This window comes from Eublepharis macularius, chromosome 14, assembly GCF_028583425.1.
Source record: "Eublepharis macularius isolate TG4126 chromosome 14, MPM_Emac_v1.0, whole genome shotgun sequence".
Classification (NCBI taxonomy): domain Eukaryota; kingdom Metazoa; phylum Chordata; class Lepidosauria; order Squamata; family Eublepharidae; genus Eublepharis; species Eublepharis macularius.
Genome location: NC_072803.1, coordinates 46,149,602 through 46,170,390, shown reverse-complemented (window position 1 = coordinate 46,170,390; position 20,789 = coordinate 46,149,602). Strand labels below are relative to the sequence as shown.

Genomic DNA, 20,789 nt, shown 5'->3' with positions numbered 1-20,789 from the left:
GGCCCAAACTTTATTCTTGCTGAGCAACCTGTAACACCCATACATGGCCATGAATCCCTCATTCATACAATCTCATGAACTGTGAAAGAAAAATTTCTATTTTATTTTTGAAATGATGTAAACAGATCAAATCACGACCTTAGGCTTGCAGCTCTCCACACTCCACCCCATGTTTGGTTTTGATATAAGGCAGTTTCTTATGTTCAAGACTGGGATTAAGGGGTCTATAAGGCTGCAGGATGGCTGAGCAATACAAACAGATGTCTACCCCCTACAAAAAACGATGCCTGGGCCACTTTGGTCCTCAAGCCTTCACAACCCACTCACCCACCCAGTACACCATAAGGGCTTGAAACATTTTCTTCTCCTCTACTTCTTAAATAAATTCGACCCCCAGAAGCTCAAAGCCATAAATTAGGTCAAAGCCATAAATTTGGTGGATACGAGAGCTTACATCTGAATGTAAAATTAGGTGAACGTATTTTTAGTCGCCCAACGTTCAAGTGCTCTTAATAGACAGGTTTTGACTGCAATCTGCAAGTTTGTTATTATTCATTACTGTAATATTTATTTTTAATTTTATTTTCTTTGGAAGCTGCCTAAGGGCTCCTGGAGCCCTTAGGCAGGAGATAAATTTATCAGGAGATAAATTTAATAAACCAGACAACATAATACACATTTAGAGGAAGAGACTTGTTTAGGGCAATAGGTGCATCATGCAGCCACGAAAAAAGATTTTTCTGCTTTCGCTGCAAAAACCACACACTTGCAGATAAGTGTCCCGAACAGGTTATAAGCACATTATCTGTGGATGCCAAAGGGACTGTATGCATAACCTGATCTGCAATTAAGCCAATCGTTAATGATCCACACCAGTCTTTCATGTCCCTGGAGGGGCTGGCATTGACATGGGTATGCTTTTTACATACCACTTTCAAGGGCTTAAAGCACTTCACACAATTTCCAATTCTTACAACATACAATTTAATAATATTTACCTACCTCTGCATTGCAGCTGGGGGCAGGGGAGGGGGAGACTGAGAGAGAGACTTGCCTAAGATCGTTAACTTGAGTTTTTGGCAAAGATAAAATTTGAACTGGAGGGTTCCAGATTATCAGCTGAGCTTGTCAGCCACCACAGCTGATTACAAGTATGCACAAAGTGTCTGCAAGGAGCTAGAGAGAACAGCAGCAATGGGAGATCATTCATCACAAGGATGCATTTCTGTGTGGTGAGAGAAATAGGCAGGCTAAGTTATGGGTACTTTATAATATTTTTATAGAAGATTCTGCCCCCAACAGAGTTCACACTCTGAGCCAAAGAAAGCTAGATTCTAATAAGCCTAAGAAACACACATTTAACAGAAATTAATACAAATAAAGAGATAACTCCTAACTCCCTTATACTTACTACATCATAACCTGTAGGAGCCCGGTTCCGAGAGGCAACAACCCCGACTCCAGTGATTGGGTCCATTGGCACATCTGGCAAAGCATCAGCAAGATCTCTAACCTCAGGCATCGTGGACTGATCCTGCAACAGCAAAGAGGGTTTAGTGGAATGGCAAGGTCACCAGGCTACAAGCCAGCAGACATACCACCGTGCAGCAAAATGCTGCCAGAACAAACACTCCAACTGGGCACGGCATGCCTAAGCGAAGCAGCGCTTGTTCCTGACAAGAAACAGCACAGACGCCTTTCTCTGATAGGCCGGCACTCTGAATAAAGGTTATCCTCCTCAGAACATTTAATTGGTACAAATCTCCCCGCAAATATGGCAGATACACCAAAGGATACTAGCCTGTAGAACGGAAATGGAAAACCAGACCTGCGCATAGACTCATATTCACTTTCTGGAAATGTCAGCTTTTTGAAAATCATAACAAACTTCTAGCCCTCAAAGTAGCCAAAGGAGATGCGAGCAGTACTTTCACTCAAAAGCTAGACAAGGGCAGAAAACTGGAGCTTTCATTGCTTTTGTCCCTCTGAACAGCAGTTGGGCAAAAGTATGAAAAATACATTCCAGTTCACAGAATTTCTCTCAGCAACCAAATATAGCACAGCACTTGGGCTTTTCAAGCAGCAGGTTTGAGTCAGCAGCTACAGCCTCCTGTGTTGTACTTGCCTGGCCGAGAGCTACAGCCTGTCCCTTGACCCAACTGTCAGACTGGAGACAAGTAATCTAGACAATGAGGCTACAGAAAGTGCAGGAACTTAAGCTCGTCACAAATCTCATCTCTATGACTCCCCTCTCACCACCCCACCTTCCTTTCCACACACATTCTGGTTAGACATAACTTAAATACTCGTTACAGTCACAGGCATGTCGGGTTAACTGTAGTTAGTAAACTTCATGACATGCCGCATGCAAAAAAGTCCCTCCCCCCCCCCCCACACACACACAGCTGATTCAGTGATATGCGGAGATAAATTTTCTAATGCTATATTTTTCCCGTGGAAACATTTCCACCCCACATATGTAAATATGGTCTGTTTACTGATAGGTGTCAGGGCTGTTGTGCTGCAACTCAATCACATTAGATGGGCTAAATGTGGGATATGAAGAATAGACAGGCCTGTTCATGGTGCATTTCCCTTATTTTGCTAACATTATTTAAATTCTATCATTTAAATATTTTATATTTTATAATATAATTTTATAAAAATCTAAATATATTACATTATTTAAAGAAATGTGAATCAATTCACGTTTTCCTGGAAAACCAGTATCACTGGAAATAGTGCAGGGGAAAGGCCTTGAGTGCCACAGTCCCAAACTGAATCTGGCAGTACAGCACTTAGGCAAGCAAGTTCCCTGCAGCTGCTGACCTGGCTCGTGTCTACATGTTTCATGATGACTGGCCCCTATAGTTTAATCCAGGATTAAAATCCTGAGAGGGAAGGCTAGTTTAACCCACATGCCTATGTTTGTAAATCATGAATAGTCCAAGTTATTGGAAGGGAGGAGCAAAGCACGCATCTAACTTCAGAGACAAGCTGAGCTTGTGCAAAAAGAGGGAAGCAGTTTTAGTGTCTGTAAAAAACATTAGGCAATGTTTATTATTTTGTTTGTCGTATGCAGGACTTTTTTCAGCTGGAACATGGTAGAACGGAGTTCCGGCACCTCTTCAAAATGGTCACATGGCCAGTGGCCCCGTCCCCTGATCTCCAGACAGAGAGGAGTCTAGATTGCCCTCTGCACCGCTGAGTGGTGCGGAGGGCAATCTAAACTCCCCTCTGTCTGGAGATCAAGGGGCAGGGGCACCGGCCATGTGACCATTTTCGCCAAGGGTGATTTAAACTTTAAAAAACACCCTCCTTGTTCCAGCTGACACAAAGTGACATCATTGTGCGGTCCTGAGTTCCACCACCTCTTTTCCTAGAAAAAAAGCCCTGGTCATATGTAACATTATCACTGGTCAGGGGGCCTTGTAGGGCTGGTCCAATAAAAGCATCTCCTCCCAGGCACCTTCTAACTTACCCCTTTCCCTCCTGCCCCATTCAGCCCTGGTACAGGCAAGGGCCTGACTGGCTGCCACCTAGGGTTGCCAGCCTCCAGGTAGCAGCTGGAGATCTCCCAGAATTACAACTGGTCTCCAAGCCAAAGAGATCAGTTCACCTGGAGAAAATGGCTACTTCTGGGGGTGGGCTTTACGGAATTATGCCATGCCAAGGTCCTTTCCCTTCCCAAACCCCACTTTCTCCAGGTTTCACCCCACAGATCTCCAGGAATTTCCCAACTTGGAGCTGGCAACCCTACTGCCACCACTCTAATCTGGGGATTCAAACAAGGAAGCCCCAGAGTACCTCTTCATTCCTCCATCTTTCCAAGCAGTGCCTCTGTATTGGGGAGAGTGTTGCCAAGTGACCCACTGAACTAGAGACATAAGAACCCAGGCAGAATAAAACAGTTTTATTTAACAACACTTGCAAGCAATGGATTTAACGGGGGACACTTTTCAAAAAGCAGGGCAAGATTAATAGATGAAGGAGCCAGCAAGAAAAGAAAGCCTCCTCATGCTGCTATCTGACTGGACCCTACAATACCTGGCCCTTCTTGGGTCCAACCCACTGTCCCATCTCCAGCTGTTAGCAACTTCCCTGCCTCACAGCTCCTGGGAGAACAATGGCTTCTCCCTTGGGGGGGGCGGCTTATATTAGTTCTCCCATTGCCCAGCCTCCTTGGTGCCATCTGGACTTTCTTTCCCCTCCAATTTCCCTTAGTCTTATCCTAAAGTTGGGAAGGATCTTGGGATATGTAGCCCTGCAGGGGAATTGGCAGTCAGGCCTACTGGAAATTTACTCTAAGGCCTCAGGCTTCCTTTAGGCTTACAGGCCCAGGATCATGACAATCACACTTTTATTTTTGCATTGTCTTCTAATTTTGTAATTAGCTTCATTACATTGTTTGTTGGACATATAAAGACATGTAATACAAGAGAATTAAAATTCTCATGTATTCTGCAGATGTTTAAATTGTTTTGTCACAAATAATCTGACAAGTATGTTAATACACTATTACAAAAGTCATTGTTTCCTCTGTTAAGTTTAACTCAAAATTCAAACCTGCTGATAGTATTTAATACTCTGACTGTATGAAGACCAATTCTAAATGCAAATAATATGCCTCCTTTTGTTTACTGAAAAACTGATTTCCTGTTACCATTTTTTGCATTTTCCAGTTTTCAGATGGTAAAAAGATATAGGTGCTTAAGTAGCAACGGGTGCAGTGCTCTTTCTCTCTCATATTAGATATATTAACAATTTTGTCTTAATAAACCAAGTATGCCATCCTAAACAGTCTTACACTATTTTAAGCCTTCAATTGGCTTTGAAAGGGGTAAGTCTTACAACTGCATGACAAGGCATGTACTCTTTTAAATTCCATAAACATGCCAAACAGCACAATTGTATATACTAACAAAGTTATAAATAATGTCTCTTATGTTGTTAAAGCAAGAAAATAAATTTCAATTTTGATGAGAAAATAAGTATTACATTTTTTCCTACACAACTGAGTATTCTTAAAAACTTTTTCTTCCCTCCAGAAATGAACATCTCTAAGAAGCAGGAGAAACTTTTGTCTGTCCTACCAATCAGAGCAGACAGTACTAGCTGTATGAGCCAATGGTCTGACTTGATATAAGACAGCTTTGTATGTTTTCCCAAGGTGTTTTAATGTCTATGGTTCTTGATTGCCATCTCTTGCTACCTCCTTAGTGCCTAATCATAACCAGCTGTCACTCACAGAAGGGAGCTCCAAAGTCAAAATCTATAGTCTCTAGTTAAGATTGCAGTCTCTGCCAGAGGTGGGTGTGGGGGGTGACAAACCAGAATACCATATTCCCTCTCCTCGGCACACACAGAGAGCCATATCCCCTTTTTCCAAGTTGACTTCTCAAAAGTCTTGCTGGCTCTTCAGTTTCTCCCACCTGCAACTTTGGCACTGCTGCATTTTACAACAAAAAATGAATTGCTTCTCTGCTTGGAAGAGAACTCAAAAACACTTCCAAAAGCTGTGTTCTCACCACCCCAAAGACTAGCACATGATGCATAATTCAAGTAGGGAATACCAAGATTACACCTGTCACTGAGAAGTTCACACTCTACAAGAAGACAAACAAACTGCAACACAGAGTGGAAAGAGCTGCATACACACAAGACTTCCAGGCACTAAGAGGGCCATCAAGTGGGTGGATGTTCCAGGGGAGATTATGTTAGGCACAAGAGATTGAATGAGTAGGGGAGGGAGTAATAAAAACCAGCACAGGAAGCAGTAACAGAGCAGGAAGTACCATATACAGAAAAAACATTTTCCTCTAGGATTCCATTTCACGTAGAAGACAAAACTGTTTTTGTACGACTAGCCCATGTCACCCCAAGTGCTAGTAATATTACAGCAAAACCAATGTGAGATATGAGTTGTGAGATATGAGTACTTTATGCCATGTGTACAGGGGAATCAGTAAATGGCATTCACGCTGCCTGAAACAAACACTCACTGGCATGGGATTTCTATGTAACTTCTCACCTCCCTTCAGGACCTTCTTTTTGGAGAGTGATGGTCTTTAGCAAAATGTCCCCCCAGAAACCAGGCAGGGCTACTCTGGTCTAAATAGCACCCACACACACACATTCATTTCTGAGAGACAGCCCCATCCACCTTACACTCGCCTTATACACCTTCAACACCAGGGACTCCAAAACCAAAATTAGATACCTCCTCTATTAAGGCTGGGACATGGGGCCTAGTTCTCACTGAGGCAGTCCTCCCCTGTGTCCAGGCTGTATCACATCATTTGCTATTTTCATGCGTTTAGCCAGAAGACTGTTTTACAGACATTAGGCCGCTGTTTTTACACCCCGGCTTGTGTTTATGCTTTGTTTTTATTTTTCACAAAGCCTTGTCGTTTTTATAATTTTATTGAATTGTTTTGACTTCGTGAGCCGCTATCTATATTTTCTAAATAAATAAAACCATTCTCCCTGACATGCTGGATTTTTACATGAAAGGGACAGGACGTTATAAATGGAGATAGAGCATCCCAGCTTCAATAAAAAGTAGATCTGCCAGTAGAGGGAATTGCAAATGCTTAGAGCCCTCCCTCTTCAGGCACAAAACTGAACAACTGAAAAAACATGAACTACATGAGCCCCTGTGATTGGTTGCCAGTATGAAAAGTCTGTATTAGCTGACACTGTGAAGTCTCTGGGTTTTCAACAAACATTCAGTCTACTGCACTTCAGGCTCCTAAAGACCCATTACTGGCTCCAGCAAGTGACTCAAAGATCCGTCCATTGAAGAATAGGCCTGAATTCATCTGCATAAAAGCTAGGCCTAGTCCTCATACCCAAACATAATTCTGCAAATGTTAATTCCCTCTCTTCCTCCCACCCCACCTCTACTGCAATATAGGGTATCAGATCAGTGAACAATATCCCTATGAGGTAATCTAGGTCGAGAGACCAAGTGGCCCAAAGCCACCCAGTGCTAAACAAGGATTTAAATCCAGTCCTAGTTTGACACTCTTGTTGAGAGTTTGTTCTGTAGGATCTCAATACAACTTCTATTGGCAAATATCTCCAACTATCTGATGACTCAAAAGTAAATCAGGTGTTTTTCCAGCCTCAACTTATTTTAAGATCAAGGTTAGTTTTGTCTTGGCCTCGTTGATGAAATAAGACAATGGTGTCAGCTTCTGAACACGTGAAGTATCAAGAACAGACTATCTCTGAACATTTATAGAGTGTTGTTCTCTTGCTGAAGGACTGTAATCAACCATAACTCGTATGGGGAGAAAAGTCAGCTAGGATAAAAAGGCCAAAGTGCACAATTTAAGCCTACAAATTAGGGTAAGGAACAGCCTAGCAAAATGGCCACCATCTTTTAGAACAACTTCTGGTCATCCAAGTGACCAAATAGGGTCAGGAGATTCTGGGTGTACTTTGGCGCAAATAGGAACATTTTCCTGTCCATTAGGAGCTGCCAAAAATAATCTAGCCTTCATTTCTGGAAGGAAGAACGAGAAAGGGAAACCTTTGTGAGCCTGAAAGCACAAAAGCGTTCTTGTGGGTGTGCGACTCAGAGCGAGCGGCAGGGGGCGAGAGGAAATCCACATCAATTCGGACTTTGTCGCAACAGCACAAAGGCCTGTTTTGTAAAGGGACGGATGAAAGGGGGAGGGGGGTGGGAAAACGAAAAGAGAAATAAAGGACTTTTACATTAGGGGGGCTGAATCACCAGCACTCTCAGTGTGCAATGGGGGAGCAATCAACCAGCCCCCCCACCAGCACAGGAAACACCACATAGCTAGGAACTCAGGACCAATTCACATAATCGATTTTCCTCGCCTGAGGAAGCCTTTGGGAATCAACTTCTGGCAGATATTCATACATGTAATTCAAATAATGAGCAAGACTCTGGTGTTCTAACTAATCATATCTTTCTCCCCCACCTCAATACAGCTGCCCCATCATATCCTTTTGTTTTCTATTTAAGACAACATGATTTGCATGTATGAACAAGAGCAATCACCAATTGAAAACCACAGACAGTACTCTTTGGCCACTGACAAACTTCCAGCTCTCAAGCATTAAGAAATCAAGTTAAGCCCAAATGTAATCAGGCCTTGATGGAAGCCAGACACATGAACTAACCCGAACAAGCACAACTGTATTTAGTTCATATATACATGTGCATCTCTCAAAGGTGTGCATGTGTAAATGCAGAGGAGTTAGCCGTGTTAGTCTGTAGTAGCAAAATCAAAAAGAGTCCAGTTAATTGCCGCCTCTCTTCTCTCTCCTGCTCTTCTGTATTTGGCCAGTATCTGTATCAGGCATCTGACGAAGAGAACTTGATTCTCGAAAGCTTATGCTACAATAAAATTGGTTAGTCTTAAAGGTGCTACTGGACTCTTTTTGATTTTGCATGTGTAAATGGATCATCATAGGTTCTAAAACCACAGGCAACACTTACCTACTACCTCACGTCACCTCAAATACAGTATTTTTCAATGGAGTCAGTTCACTAATTCAGCTGCTGCTCCAAGTTCTGAGAAATTCAGTTATGTACACAATGTGCTGAGGCAAGCTTTACAGTTGCTTTACACGTGCATCAGAATTTTTCTATAACAGATGACATCTGCAACTGGCATCTGATAAATGGAGCTTTGAAAGCTTACACCTTGAAAACCTTGTTTGCCTTAAAGATGCTGCTGAACTTGAATCCAACTGGATTCTTGTGTACCCCAGAGCATTCTGGGCCACACAGAGGTTAGTCACTGGAGTTCAACACTGGAAGAAGAAAACTGTTGCCTTCATAGCTTGTGTATGGACTTCTAGAAGACATCTTACTGGTCACTGTGAGAAGTGAGATATGGGACTAAATGGATCCTTGGTTGATCTTGTTCCCGGGCCAGCTAGCATGAAGCACTGAACAGATCACCACCCCTTCGTACCAACTGAGAACGCACTCAAACATACACCCCTGTGGCTGAACAAGTAGAAATAGTAAGCAAGTAGACTTTAAAAAAAAACTTGTCCACCATTAGTAGACTTTTTTGGCAGAGTCGCTCCTGGTAAGCTTCTGAGAAATCCCTTAATTACCCAGAAGAGTCAGAAAAACAAGAATCAATAGCCATTGCAGAGCCAATGCTCATTAACATACACAAGTTAATGCAGCACTACAACTGTGGAGTTACAAGGCTTCATATGTGAACCACCCCTAAATGTTCTGTGGCTTGGGGCCAAACTAGATGCGCCAGTGTCCTTGCATCTGCCATAGGAATGCCACCGCCATTTTAAAGTAATTTAAAAATGCTACAACAGCCTGGTCCTAACCAGGCCCACAGAATAGCAGACTGATATGCTCTTGTCCCCCTCCTTCACGTGCTTTTTTAAGAGCCAAAACAGTTGCACCCCCCCTCCCTCCATGGCTGTTTCAGCACGTGAAAAGCTTCGGGGGGGGGGGGGGGAGAGCCTCAGCCAGTGCTGCAGTGTGGACCTGACCAGCATCAGGCCCTCGCCACATTTTTAAATCATTTTAAAATGGCAGCTGTGGTCCCACGGTGGCCACAAGGGTGCCGTCACATCTAGCTTGGCCCTTAGAGACAGAACAGGGACTTTGTGTACAGAAGGCTGCAGCGTCTATCCCAGCGTCGTCAGTTAAAGAGATCAAACTGGGCACACGGTGACCCTTGCAGAGTCTGGAGTAGAGATGGGCACGAACCTAATTGCGACTCAAAAAAACCCACGAAACAGTCTGGTTCGTGGAAGGTCTTTTCACGGAACTTCCACGAACTTCACACTGGTTCGTTGGGTTGTATTACATGAGCAGTTTAAATGGCCAAATGGACATTTAAACTGCCCCTTTAAGGGATTTGTAAGGGCAGGTCCCTTTAAACTATCAGCTGGCAGGCGGTGGGGGGGAACCCCCCCTGCCGCCTGCCAGCTGATAGTTTAAAGGGACCTGCCGCTGGCAGGTCCTTTTAAACTGCCCAAACCCCAGCCCCCCTACCCCCCAACCCCAATTGCACACTTACCTTAAGGAGGCCCGCGGCATCCTCCCCCTCCTCCTGTGAAGGGTGGCAAGGCCGTTTTTGGCCTCCATCACCCCTGCGCAGGCCCACAGAGGAACGGAGGAGGCCAAGAATGGCCTTGTCGTCCCTCAAATGGCTGCAGCGCAGTGCAGCCATTTGAGGGGTGGCAAGGCCATTCTTGGCCTCCTCTGCCCCTCTGCAGGCCCGTGCAGGGGCGAAGGAGGCCAAAAACGATCTCCTCCATCCCACCGCAGGCCCGCAAAGGGACGGAGGAGGACGAGAATGGCCATTTGAGGGGCAGCAAGGCCATTTCTGGTGTCCTCCGTCCCTGCACAGGCCCGCGGAGAGACAGAGGAGGCCGAAAACGGCCTTTGTGGCCATTTGAGGGACGGCAAGGCCATTTTCGGCCTCCTCTCCCCCTCTGTAGGCCCGGGGTTGGATGGAGGAAGCCAAAAACGGCCTTGCCACCCCTCAGAGGAGGAGGAGGACGACGACGACAACGCAGGCCTCTTTAAGGTGTGGGGTTGGGGCTTACGGGTGGGGGAGTGGGGGTGAGGGGGCTGTGGTTTGGGCAGTTTAAAAGGACCTGCTGCTTGCAATGCAGGAAAGGGCCCTTTAAACTGTTAAATGCCCCCTTCCCTGTTGCTGCTAAGCAGCCGGAAAAGGGTGTTTAAACCCCACAAACCGGGTCGTAACTGGCACCAGTTCCATGCCAGTTCATGGTTTTTGGTTCATTAAAATCCACAAACCACAAATCTCATGGTTCTTTTTTTTTTTGGTTCGTGCCTATCTCTAGTCTGGAGGTCCAGTTTCCCAGAACCTCTACATCTTCCGAAAACCTCTTCCAAACACACACAGGCCTGTTCCTTATTTCACGCTGCACGGCCACTGAGCCAAACAAGCCCCACAGAAAGGCTGCTAGCTGACTGTTTAAGGGCATTATTTTTCAGTCTTGCAAAGCTGCATTCAGCTCAGACCCAAGAAGGCAGGATCTGCTTGGGAGATTTAGATAAATGTTATCCTCAGCTTTGCTCAGATTATCAAGCTTGTTTGCCTGGGGAGGCAGCTGACAGATTTTGAACTATCCCCACGCCCACCCCGGGACACTGACCAAGTTATGTTTCTTTTGACATTTTTTAAACTTCCTGGGGGATTTTGGTTTTGCTGTACATCCCTAGGAATGCTTGAAACTCTTAAAAATTAAAAAAAAATATGGAGCACCCAAGTATTTCTGCATTGTATTTTGAGCCTGTGTGTAGCACAGTCGAAAGCGTGCTGGACTAAGGCTGAGAAGATCCAGATTCAAATGATCACTCACTGTGGAATTTACTGAGTGAACTTGCTCCAGACATCTCTCTCAGCCTAGACTACTTCAGACAATAATTGTGAAGATAAAAAGAAGGAGGGGAGATCTATGAATGTGCCCTCAGCTTAGAGTTACCAGCCTCCACTTGGTAGCTGGAGATCTCCCGGAATTACAACTGATCTCCAGGCAACAGAGACCAGTTCCCTAGGAGAAAATGGCAGCTCTGTAGTTTGAACTCTATGGCATTATACTCCACTGATGCCCCTCCTCTCCCCAAACTCCAACCTCTCCAGGCTCCAATCCCAAAATCTCCAGGAATTTCCCAACCGGGCAACCCTACCTAAGCTCCAGGAGATAGGACTGGACAAAAGGGGGGGGAAATAGTTCCCAGCTGTTAAGACTGCACTCAACAGCTTATACTGTCATGGTGGATCTCTGAATTTATGAAACCTGGATTCAGGGTCTATTCCTAACACAGAACAAAAGCCAATTTACAAGGCTGCAGCCTAATGGCTACAGTGGGATCAAGCAGGCCCAAGCTCAACCCCCACATTCTGCCATGCAATTCCCTAGATAGTCTTGGGCTAATCACACTCTTTCAGCCTAGACCTACCTCACTCGGTTGGCTGCAAGGATAAAATGAGGCAGTCACATATACCACCCTGAGTTCCATAGATGAATGGGATAAAAACCTAAGAGTCGCATTCCCATAACTAAGGATGCACATTCAAAGAATTCAGGCAGGTCTTGCACACTGGCTAAGCACATGACTGGTGAGCCAGGAGGTCCTTGATTATTATCATTATTGTTGATGTTTGTTTATGTCTGTTTTTCTCATGGAGATTCAAGGCAGATTACATGCTACAAGTGAATACAATATAATCAATAGGTAGGACATTCATAGGGCAAAAATGCAATATGATCAACAGTTAGGACATTCAATGAAAACAAATCAGTAGGGTATGGTAGCCACACATCTGAAAACTACCAAAAGCCGAACGCATAGATGAAATCTTTCTGAATTAAAGTGTAAGTAATTAACATGACATCTTTAGCAACATCAAACTATTCCTCAAACTACTCTAAGGGCCAGTTTGGTGTAGCGGTTAAGAGCATGAGATTCTAATCTGGAGAGCCAGGTTTGACTCCCCACTCCTCCACTTGAAGCCAGCTGGGTGACCTTGGGTCAGACACAGCTTCTAGGAGCTCTCTCAGCCCCTCCCTCCTCACAGGGTGATTATTGTTGTGGGGATAATAATGACATACTTTGTAAACCACTCTGAATGGGTGTTGAGTCATCCTGAAGGGCGGTATATAAATCGAACGTTATTATTATTAATAGAAAAGTATCTACATCAGCAGACAGTACCCAACAGCCTAGTTTATAGTCCCTGTCCCTCTTTGAGCTATTTCTTATGACATAGCCCTATAATCTGAGTTCAAATTTCACCTCAGCCACATGCTTAGTAGGTAGCCTTAGGCAACCCAACATTCCTTAGCCTTAGTCCCCAGCCCGTCTTACCTGCCTACCCTGATGGGTTGTTGTAAGGGTTACCATATTAATACATGGTATACAATATACAGACAGACTGTATATTACACATGGAACTTAACTTATTAATATTATTACAAAGGCAGGCAATGGCAAACCACCACTGTTCAACTCTTGCTTTGAAAACCTTCTGGGGTCACCACAACTTGGCTATGACTTGATGGCACTTTGCACACACATTATTTATTATTAGCCATGCTAGTAAACAACCGAGCCACCTTTTGAGAGAAGTATACATTTAAACCCAAGATGCTGGGCAGGGAAATGGTAAGAGGACTTTAGTCTTCTGGTTCCACTTGTGAGGTTCCCAGGAAAATATGGCTGGTCACTGTGAGAAACAGAATGGTGGACTAGATGAAACTTGGTCTGTTCTGGCAGGTCTTTTTTCACATAGGAAGTGGCAAAATCTGCTTCTTATGCCTTTTAGGGGGCCTAATTTTTCAGCCACCACTGGCTAGTTGGCCTTGAATTATTGTAGCTATGGTTGAATGTACGGAAACTGCCTAAAAATTTGTACGCGTGCTGGTGCCAGCCCACAGGCAGCCAGTAACATATCAGCTATCATTATGCTGAGGATTCTGTTTTTGATTACCGATGCATGAAACCTGCCTCTTTTTCACACTTTCGCTTTCCCTCGCACTGTGGCTATGCACTTGCTGTTCTTCTCCACAAAGACAAATGTGTGGTTGTAAGCATACAAGACCAAATCGCTGTTGCGCTTTGCATGTATGTTATAATCCACCACTAAATTAATTGTACATCTACTGTTTATTCAGAAACACAGACATGTCAGTGCACTGTCAAACCAATTCACTATTGCATGCTGAATGCATCAGTTCCAGCATGGTCACTTGTGAAGGTTTGCCTTAAGTTGAACAGGCAGGGAAGAGTTATCAAAAAATATAGTAACTTCTGTGGTTATATAAACACAGCAGGCTTGATGGTATATGCAGCCAGACAGTATGAAATTGCCATGGGTGGGGTAGCAGACTCTTATCATCATCACCATCATCATCATCAATCAATCAATCAATCAATCAATCAATCAATCAATCAATCAATCAATCTATCGCATTTTAAACTGTATGGTAAGGTAAGGTTATATTCCCTTACTGGACGTTGAGTAAGTGACTTTCTTGTGCACATTCCAGTAAGTTCACAAGAAAGGTTAGATTTCAATTAGGGGCTTCCACATTCATAGCTCTATTAGCCACTACCTTAAAGTAGCCGTGAAATCCCTAGTTCAAATTTTAACTTGATCACAAACGTACTAAGTAGATTTAGCCAATCTGTTATTCCATAAAATGGTTTTATTCCAGAAGGCATTTAGTGGAAACTGACAAGATTTGTCTACATTTTCAACTCTACTGGTTTTAATTGTATATTCAACTGGTTACATTTTCAACTCTGCTGGTTTTAATTGCTTTTTTTGAAGTGTGCATTTTAAATGTTTATTATTTTTAACGTGTTGCCAGATGCATGATATTGCGGGGGGTGAGTCTGGGAAGATAGCGTGGGATACAAATATGCTTAAAAAATGAATTTTATAGTCCCTTCCTCCTTCTCCAATACTGTGATAAAGTTACTGACCTACTTTTCAGGACTGTTGCAAGGAACCCATAAACGCAATCTGCTTTTAATGCATTAAAGCACTATATGCATGCTACATTGTGCTATATTTGACAGCCGCTTAATGCTGTAATATATACATAAGACAGGAATTCTTAACAAATAAGAGCATCTGGTTGGGAGATTGGGTTTCTTTTCCGCTTTGATTTCATCTTGCCAGACATGTGGTGTGGTTATATCTACCCTGAGCTGTATGACAGGTGGCGATAGGGAAAGAAAGCCAACATTGTTATCAAACAGGATGCGTGCTTTTTTTTCTGGCACGTCAACGGAAGCATTCAACCCTCCCCTTAAGCTTCCTGTAGCTAAAGCAAAGGAAATGCAGATGAGAGATGAATTGGGACCCTCAATCAGGCTTCCCAAAATAACAAAAGTCGATAATGTAGACCGGTATCATGGCAGGATGTTGACTGCTCCACACCCCAAAGAAACCTAAACAACTGGGTAGTTGTTTAGGTTGTTTAGCCCGGAAAACCCACAACAACCAACTGGGTAGTTGCCCAGTTAGCATGTTGTAATTGACATGCACATGGTGGCCAATACAGAACAATCTGATAAGCCCAATGACTTCAACACTTAGAAAGGTGTAAACTCTGTTTAAGGATGCACTGTAAAGGTGGAAGACGTGTAATGGCCAAAAGGATACAAATGAAGCAGAGAGGTGCCAGATTCCTGACACAGTAGAGCAGATTCTTCAGACTGCCACTACGAGTTGCCATTTTTGAAAGCTCCCATGTGCAAAAATTCCATGCAAGCAAAAAAACTAGCACATCAAAGAGAAACATTCTGGCTCAGCTCAATACTATCTGTGCTGATTTTCTAGTTGCAAGGATTTTTTTAAGGCAAGGGAGCATTCAAAAATACAATCCATCCCCTCCTGCAGTCTGAAATGGTACTACTTCAGAACTCTTACGCATCATTCTACTGCTTGAATCAACTGCACACCCAACCCCTCTTGTGTTTTTCAATTTTTGCCAACACATGTTAACTGTTCGGCTGATTCTGGGCTTCTTTGGAGGATGTGTACATTTGATGAATTACAAACATGTGCACATATTACACTTGCTGCAAGGTATGCTACCAAATCTACACCCTATACACTGATTACAGTGCAATGCTATGCAGAGTTACTCCAATCTAAGCCCATTAAAATCAATAAGCTTAAACTGCATAGGATTGCACTGTTAGTGGATTCATGTTGCAAGACACATGGATAACTTGCTACAGGGAGGCCTTTTCTGGCAGCATCACCAGAGTATCCATGCACCTCCATGCTTGTTTTATGTACTTGGCCAGAAGACTATCAACCATTTTTTAAAAATCTACTATTCAATTAATTAACAGCATACTTTTGCAATCAATAAAAAGAAAAACCCATAAGTTAATTATGCATTGTGTGAAGAAGTTCTCTCTTTCATCTGCCTGAACCTGCAGCCTTGCGCTCAGTGACGACCCTAGTTTTATAAATGGGAGAATTTTTTTTCCATTCAAAATTTTATCAACCCCTTCTATGTTCTCCATTAGCTATTATCTTTCCCTAAACTCTAAACGCCCAGGCTGTTTTAGCTTTTACTTGTGGGGAAAGGATGTTCCAAGCCCTTGCTTGTTTTGGCTGCCCTTTCCCCAACATTTCCAGCTCCATCTTTTCACAATGCAGCAACCAGAATGTTGGTCCTCTTACTAAAAGTATTTTATTGTCTCTACTTAAATTGTTTTTTTTGTAATGTGGTAGTGGAAGAAAACTGTAGAGCTACAGCTCAGCCAAAATGCCTGAGCCTCCGGACCTTCTTTCAGCAATGAGTTCCACAGATCTGCAGCACATTGCAGGAAAATTCTCCTTTGCTCTGTTCATTCTGCCTAGATAGTCTTTGAATGACTCACTCTGCAGGAGAAATCATCCTACTCAAAGTGGCAACACAGGAGAGGAGGGAGAGATGGAAGCCTTTTAAAAACACCCAACTAAGGTGTCATTTGTACCAGAACCCAGAAAAGGCTTTGCATGCCGGAGGTCCCTGGATCAGTCCCAGGCATTTTGGGTTAAGTCTTTCAAAGCAACCTGCCAGAGAGAATACTAGACGGACCAATGGTCTCACTCAATAGAAGGCAGCTTTGTGTCTTCAAGAAACGGGGGGAGGGGGGGCGCTGAAGGGGTAGGGTTATAAATATATTACTGACGCTTTGGGGGGTTGATTAAATATTGTGACAGGTCTTGAGAGATTTTGTTATTGCAAACTGTTTGCAGGCAGATAAAAAAAAGAATCTTCATTTCCTGTATGTTAACTGGGGGGTGTATTATAATGGGGGGTCATAAAGCAGAAGACAAAGCGCGTCTATTGTTATGAACCTTTGCCAGGAAATCCCTTTTGCCAAGGTCCGTCTCCAGCTCGCCAGAGGAGTCAGAAGCTAGAAGCCGCGTCCCCGCAACGAGCAGGTCCCCCAACAGCACCCGGGCCAAACGGGGGGCGAACTGAGCCCCGCATTGTTTGCCCAGGGAGAAAGGAAGGGGCGCAGCTCCATCACGCTCAAGGCCCCCCTTCCCTAGAAAGCCACCCCAAGGGGGAAATCAAACCGAAGGGAGAACTGGGGAGGGGGGCAGCCACGGGAAAGGCACCAAGGCCCGGGCGAGGAAAAGGTTGCAGGGCCCAGCCCGCAATGGGGCCACAGCCAGGCCTGGCTCCCGGGGAGACACTTAACTGTTGCCCGGGGCGCTGGCGGCGGCTGGTCCCGGCTCCCCCGTTTCAGGCAGAAGCAGCTTCTCATTGCCCGGCAGGGCGGGGAGCGGAGCGGAGGCAGCAGCAGGAGGAGGAGAAGCGGAGAGGCAGCAGCGAGCGGGCGAGCGAGCGGGCGGGGAGAGAGGTGGCCTTTCGGGGCCCGCAGGAAGAGGAGGAGGAGAAGGCGGCGGCGGCGATCCTTACCAGGCGCGCCAGATCGCGGCCCCCGGCCCGGTGCACCCAGCGACGGAGCCGTCAGGAGCCTAGGCCGGCGGCGGGGGCCATGGGCGAGGGCGGAGGAAAGGCGGCCGAGTCGAGCCCGCCTGACGCCGCCTCCGAGGCGCTCCAACGAGGAGACGCCGCCGCGGCGCAAGCACAGAGCCCCCTGCCTCTCGGAGCCCGCACTGCTGCTCGCTTTCCAGCCGCCTGCCCACCGCAGTCAGCCCGAGGAGCCCCCCGCACGGGTTGCGGCGGCGCGCAAAGGGCGCACGGGGCCCTCGGACGCCTTGCCTTGGCGCCCAGGGCGCACTCATGGCTGCCTCTTCCCCACGCGAGAAGCAGGCAGGAGTGCCGCCCTCTGCGCACCTGGTGCCGACCTGCGCCAGGGAAGCCTTACCACATGGCGGGGGTGGGGGTGCCCGGGCAAGGCGCGCGCTCACCTTCTTCCCGGGCTAGGGCGCACGGAGTTCAATCCCCCAACCGAGAGGGCTCCAAGATCGCGCCAGGGAGGCAGGTAGTGGATTCCTGGGCACGTGGACTGGAGAGTGTGTCGGCTTGCAAGCGGTGGAACGGAACTTCCGAGCGAGGAAGGCTTGCCTGTGCTGGATGCGCCTCAGGCTGCAATCCGACGGGAGCAGCGCGCGGTGGATTGGGTGGGCCTGGCTTCTGAGCAAATAGCCCGAGGAAGGTTGGGCTGCCTGCCGGGGTCCTTTAGCCCTGTATTCTGTCGGCCAGCTAGATGCCTTTGGGAGTTCACAAGCAGGGCATAAGCATCGGGCGTTGAGCGATATACTGCCTCTCAACCTGGAGGTTCTGTGGCGCTGTAATGACCAGTCGCTGTCGAGAAACTTTCCCCAGCATTTACCTAATACCTCCTTAAGGCTGCGACTCTGGGTGCACTTACACGAACTTCTCTTGCACTCAGTAGGACTTTCTTCTGATTAATCATTCATAAACTTGGGCTGTGTTAGTTAATGCTTTATTAGCACACCTTGTGACAGTGAGTCTCATAGGTTAACTGAGTACTTGAAGGCTGCCTGCCGCCGTATAGGTGCATATAGTGGGGGGGGGGCACTGTTTGTTGCTCCTCCAGAGTAACTGGTTGGCCAGTGGGTGAGACAGGATGCTGGGGTAGATGGACCACTGGTACAGGACAGGTTGTTTTCTGTTGTTGTGCTTCATCTGTGAAATTCTGTCCTTGCATCTGCTCACTTTATGCTGACTCTTTTGAGATTTAGGTGCCAGGTAGATAAATTCCATCACCTTGTGAATTTGGTGAGATATAGGGGTGGGGGTTTGAGGAGGCTCCTTTTCTAATTGTGATCACCATCTAATTGCACCGATGCCTTGCTTTTAAATTATTGCATTTATGCCTGTGCTTTTATATTGTTTCTTATTGCTATTAACTTTAGTTACTTTAAAAAAATTTAAAACCCACCTTTCTGTTAAAATTAGCACCCAAGATGGCTTCCAATTAAACATTTAAAAAGAGACAAAATAATTCAAAAGATGAAACCCAGTACAAGCAGACAGACATAAAGCAGCAATAAAACACAATTTTAAAAGCAATAAAAACCAGTATCATCAGTAAAAATACATAAGAATCAGTGAAGGAAAGGAAAATCAATACTATGTCAGAAGATCAGATCAGTTCATCCACCACTAAACACCCTGTTCAATCTGAATAACTTAAACTGATCACTGGAAGTCCAGAAGTAAATGGGGAGGGAAACAAGTTTCCTGGAGAAGGGACTTCCAAGTATGGGGGCCATCACTGGAAAAGACCTGTCACATGTGCCCACAAATCTCACTTCTGTTAACCTAGGCCCCAGTGTATGACTGTCAATGCATGACTGTTAACCTCAATATATGACTGTCATAAAATTGTTTTATTGATTCCATGCTGTGGGTATTATTGATGGTTTTAATTGTATGTTTTGCGTTTTTGTATGTTCATTCTTATATTTATTTAAAACACTTCTATGCTGCTTTTCCAGCCAAATACAGCCCTCAAGGTGGCAAACATCAAATGTTTTCAGCATTAAAACAACATTTACAATAAAGTATATGCAAAATAAGCAATTCAATAAAAACAGACCAACAAACGTAACAACTCAATAAAGGGAGGAAGGCCAATAACAGTTACAGGGTGGAGGTATGCCAAACAAAACTAAAAAGTCTTTTGCTTGGTAAAAGACAATGATAGAGGGAGACAATCTCCGCAGAGAGAGAGAGAGATCAAAAGGTTCGGTGCCATAAGAGAAGGTCCTTTCTTAGATTAATATCTGTCTAGTCTCAGATGGCAGGGGCACCCAACACAAGGTCTCCAAAGACAACTACAGTTGATGGGTAGGTTCATATGGGAGAAGGTGGTATGCCAGCTTCAAGCTGTATAAGGGCTTTAAAGGTCAACACCAGCACACTGAATTGGGCCCAGAATCAAATGGAAGCCAGCGTAGATGGAACACGACTAGATTGATATGGTCCCCATGACCCACTCCTGTCAATATTCTGGCTGCAACATTCTAAACCAACTGTGGCTTCCAGTCTTCAAGGGTAGTTCCACATATAGCACATTGCAATAATCTAATGTAGATGTTCCCAAAGCAGGAGATATCCAGTTCCTGGGTCAAACCTTCTCCCCACCAATAGCACCTCCATTTTGTCATGATTAAGTTTCAGGTTTTTTTAGCCCTCATGCATCTCAAAACTGCCTCCAGGCACCTGTTCATAGCTTCTGCAGCCTCCCTGGAATCTGCTGGAAGCATGAAATAGAGCTGTCATCTCATATTGGTGGCAACCCAGTCCAAATCTCTGGATGACCACTCCCATCTGCTTTAAATAGATGTTGAAAAGCATGGGGGTCAAGATAGAGCCATGCAGGCCCCATAAGCCAAAGGTCTAGAGGTAGAGCAGCAGTCCCCCAGCACCACACTCTGCCACCCACTTTCAAGGTGAGACTGGAACCACTGTGGGATGCTGCCTCCCTGTCCCAATCCAAAAAGGCAGTTCAAAAGGATACCATAATTGATGGTATCAAAAGCTGCTGAGAGGCCCAGGATGTTTAACAGGGTTCTTGGCTCAGGAGCATTTATTTTCTTGAGAGGCAGCTTAAAATAAATAAATAAAGGTTTGGTGATTTGTTTGTCTATTAAGACTTGTTCAGTCTATCCTTGCATCCACAAAATGAGAGGAGCTAACAAACAAAAGCTCTGATCGAATGAAGTTCAAACCATCTGTATCACAACAACATACAAACACTGAGTCTCTAGGGGGAGGGAAAAAAGACCCCCAAAAATTAACATTTTAACAACACATAAATTCATAAAGCATCA

General features: G+C 45.0%; 1 protein-coding gene across 3 annotated transcripts in view; it reads right to left on the bottom strand.

Moving 5' to 3' along the window:
• The window catches only part of MVB12B (multivesicular body subunit 12B), a 116,603-nt gene extending 99,070 nt beyond the window's left edge, over positions 1-17,533 (bottom strand). For all 3 annotated transcript variants that reach the window (XM_054997902.1, XM_054997901.1, XM_054997903.1), the window contains exons 1-2: positions 17,440-17,533; positions 1,412-1,534 (exon numbers count right to left, since the gene is read on the bottom strand). In XM_054997902.1, coding sequence (XP_054853877.1) covers positions 1,412-1,522 — 111 coding nt within the window. In that variant the 5' untranslated portion in view covers positions 1,523-1,534; positions 17,440-17,533. The remainder of the gene's footprint in view (positions 1-1,411; positions 1,535-17,439) is intronic.
• Positions 17,534-20,789: the final 3,256 nt, after the last annotated feature.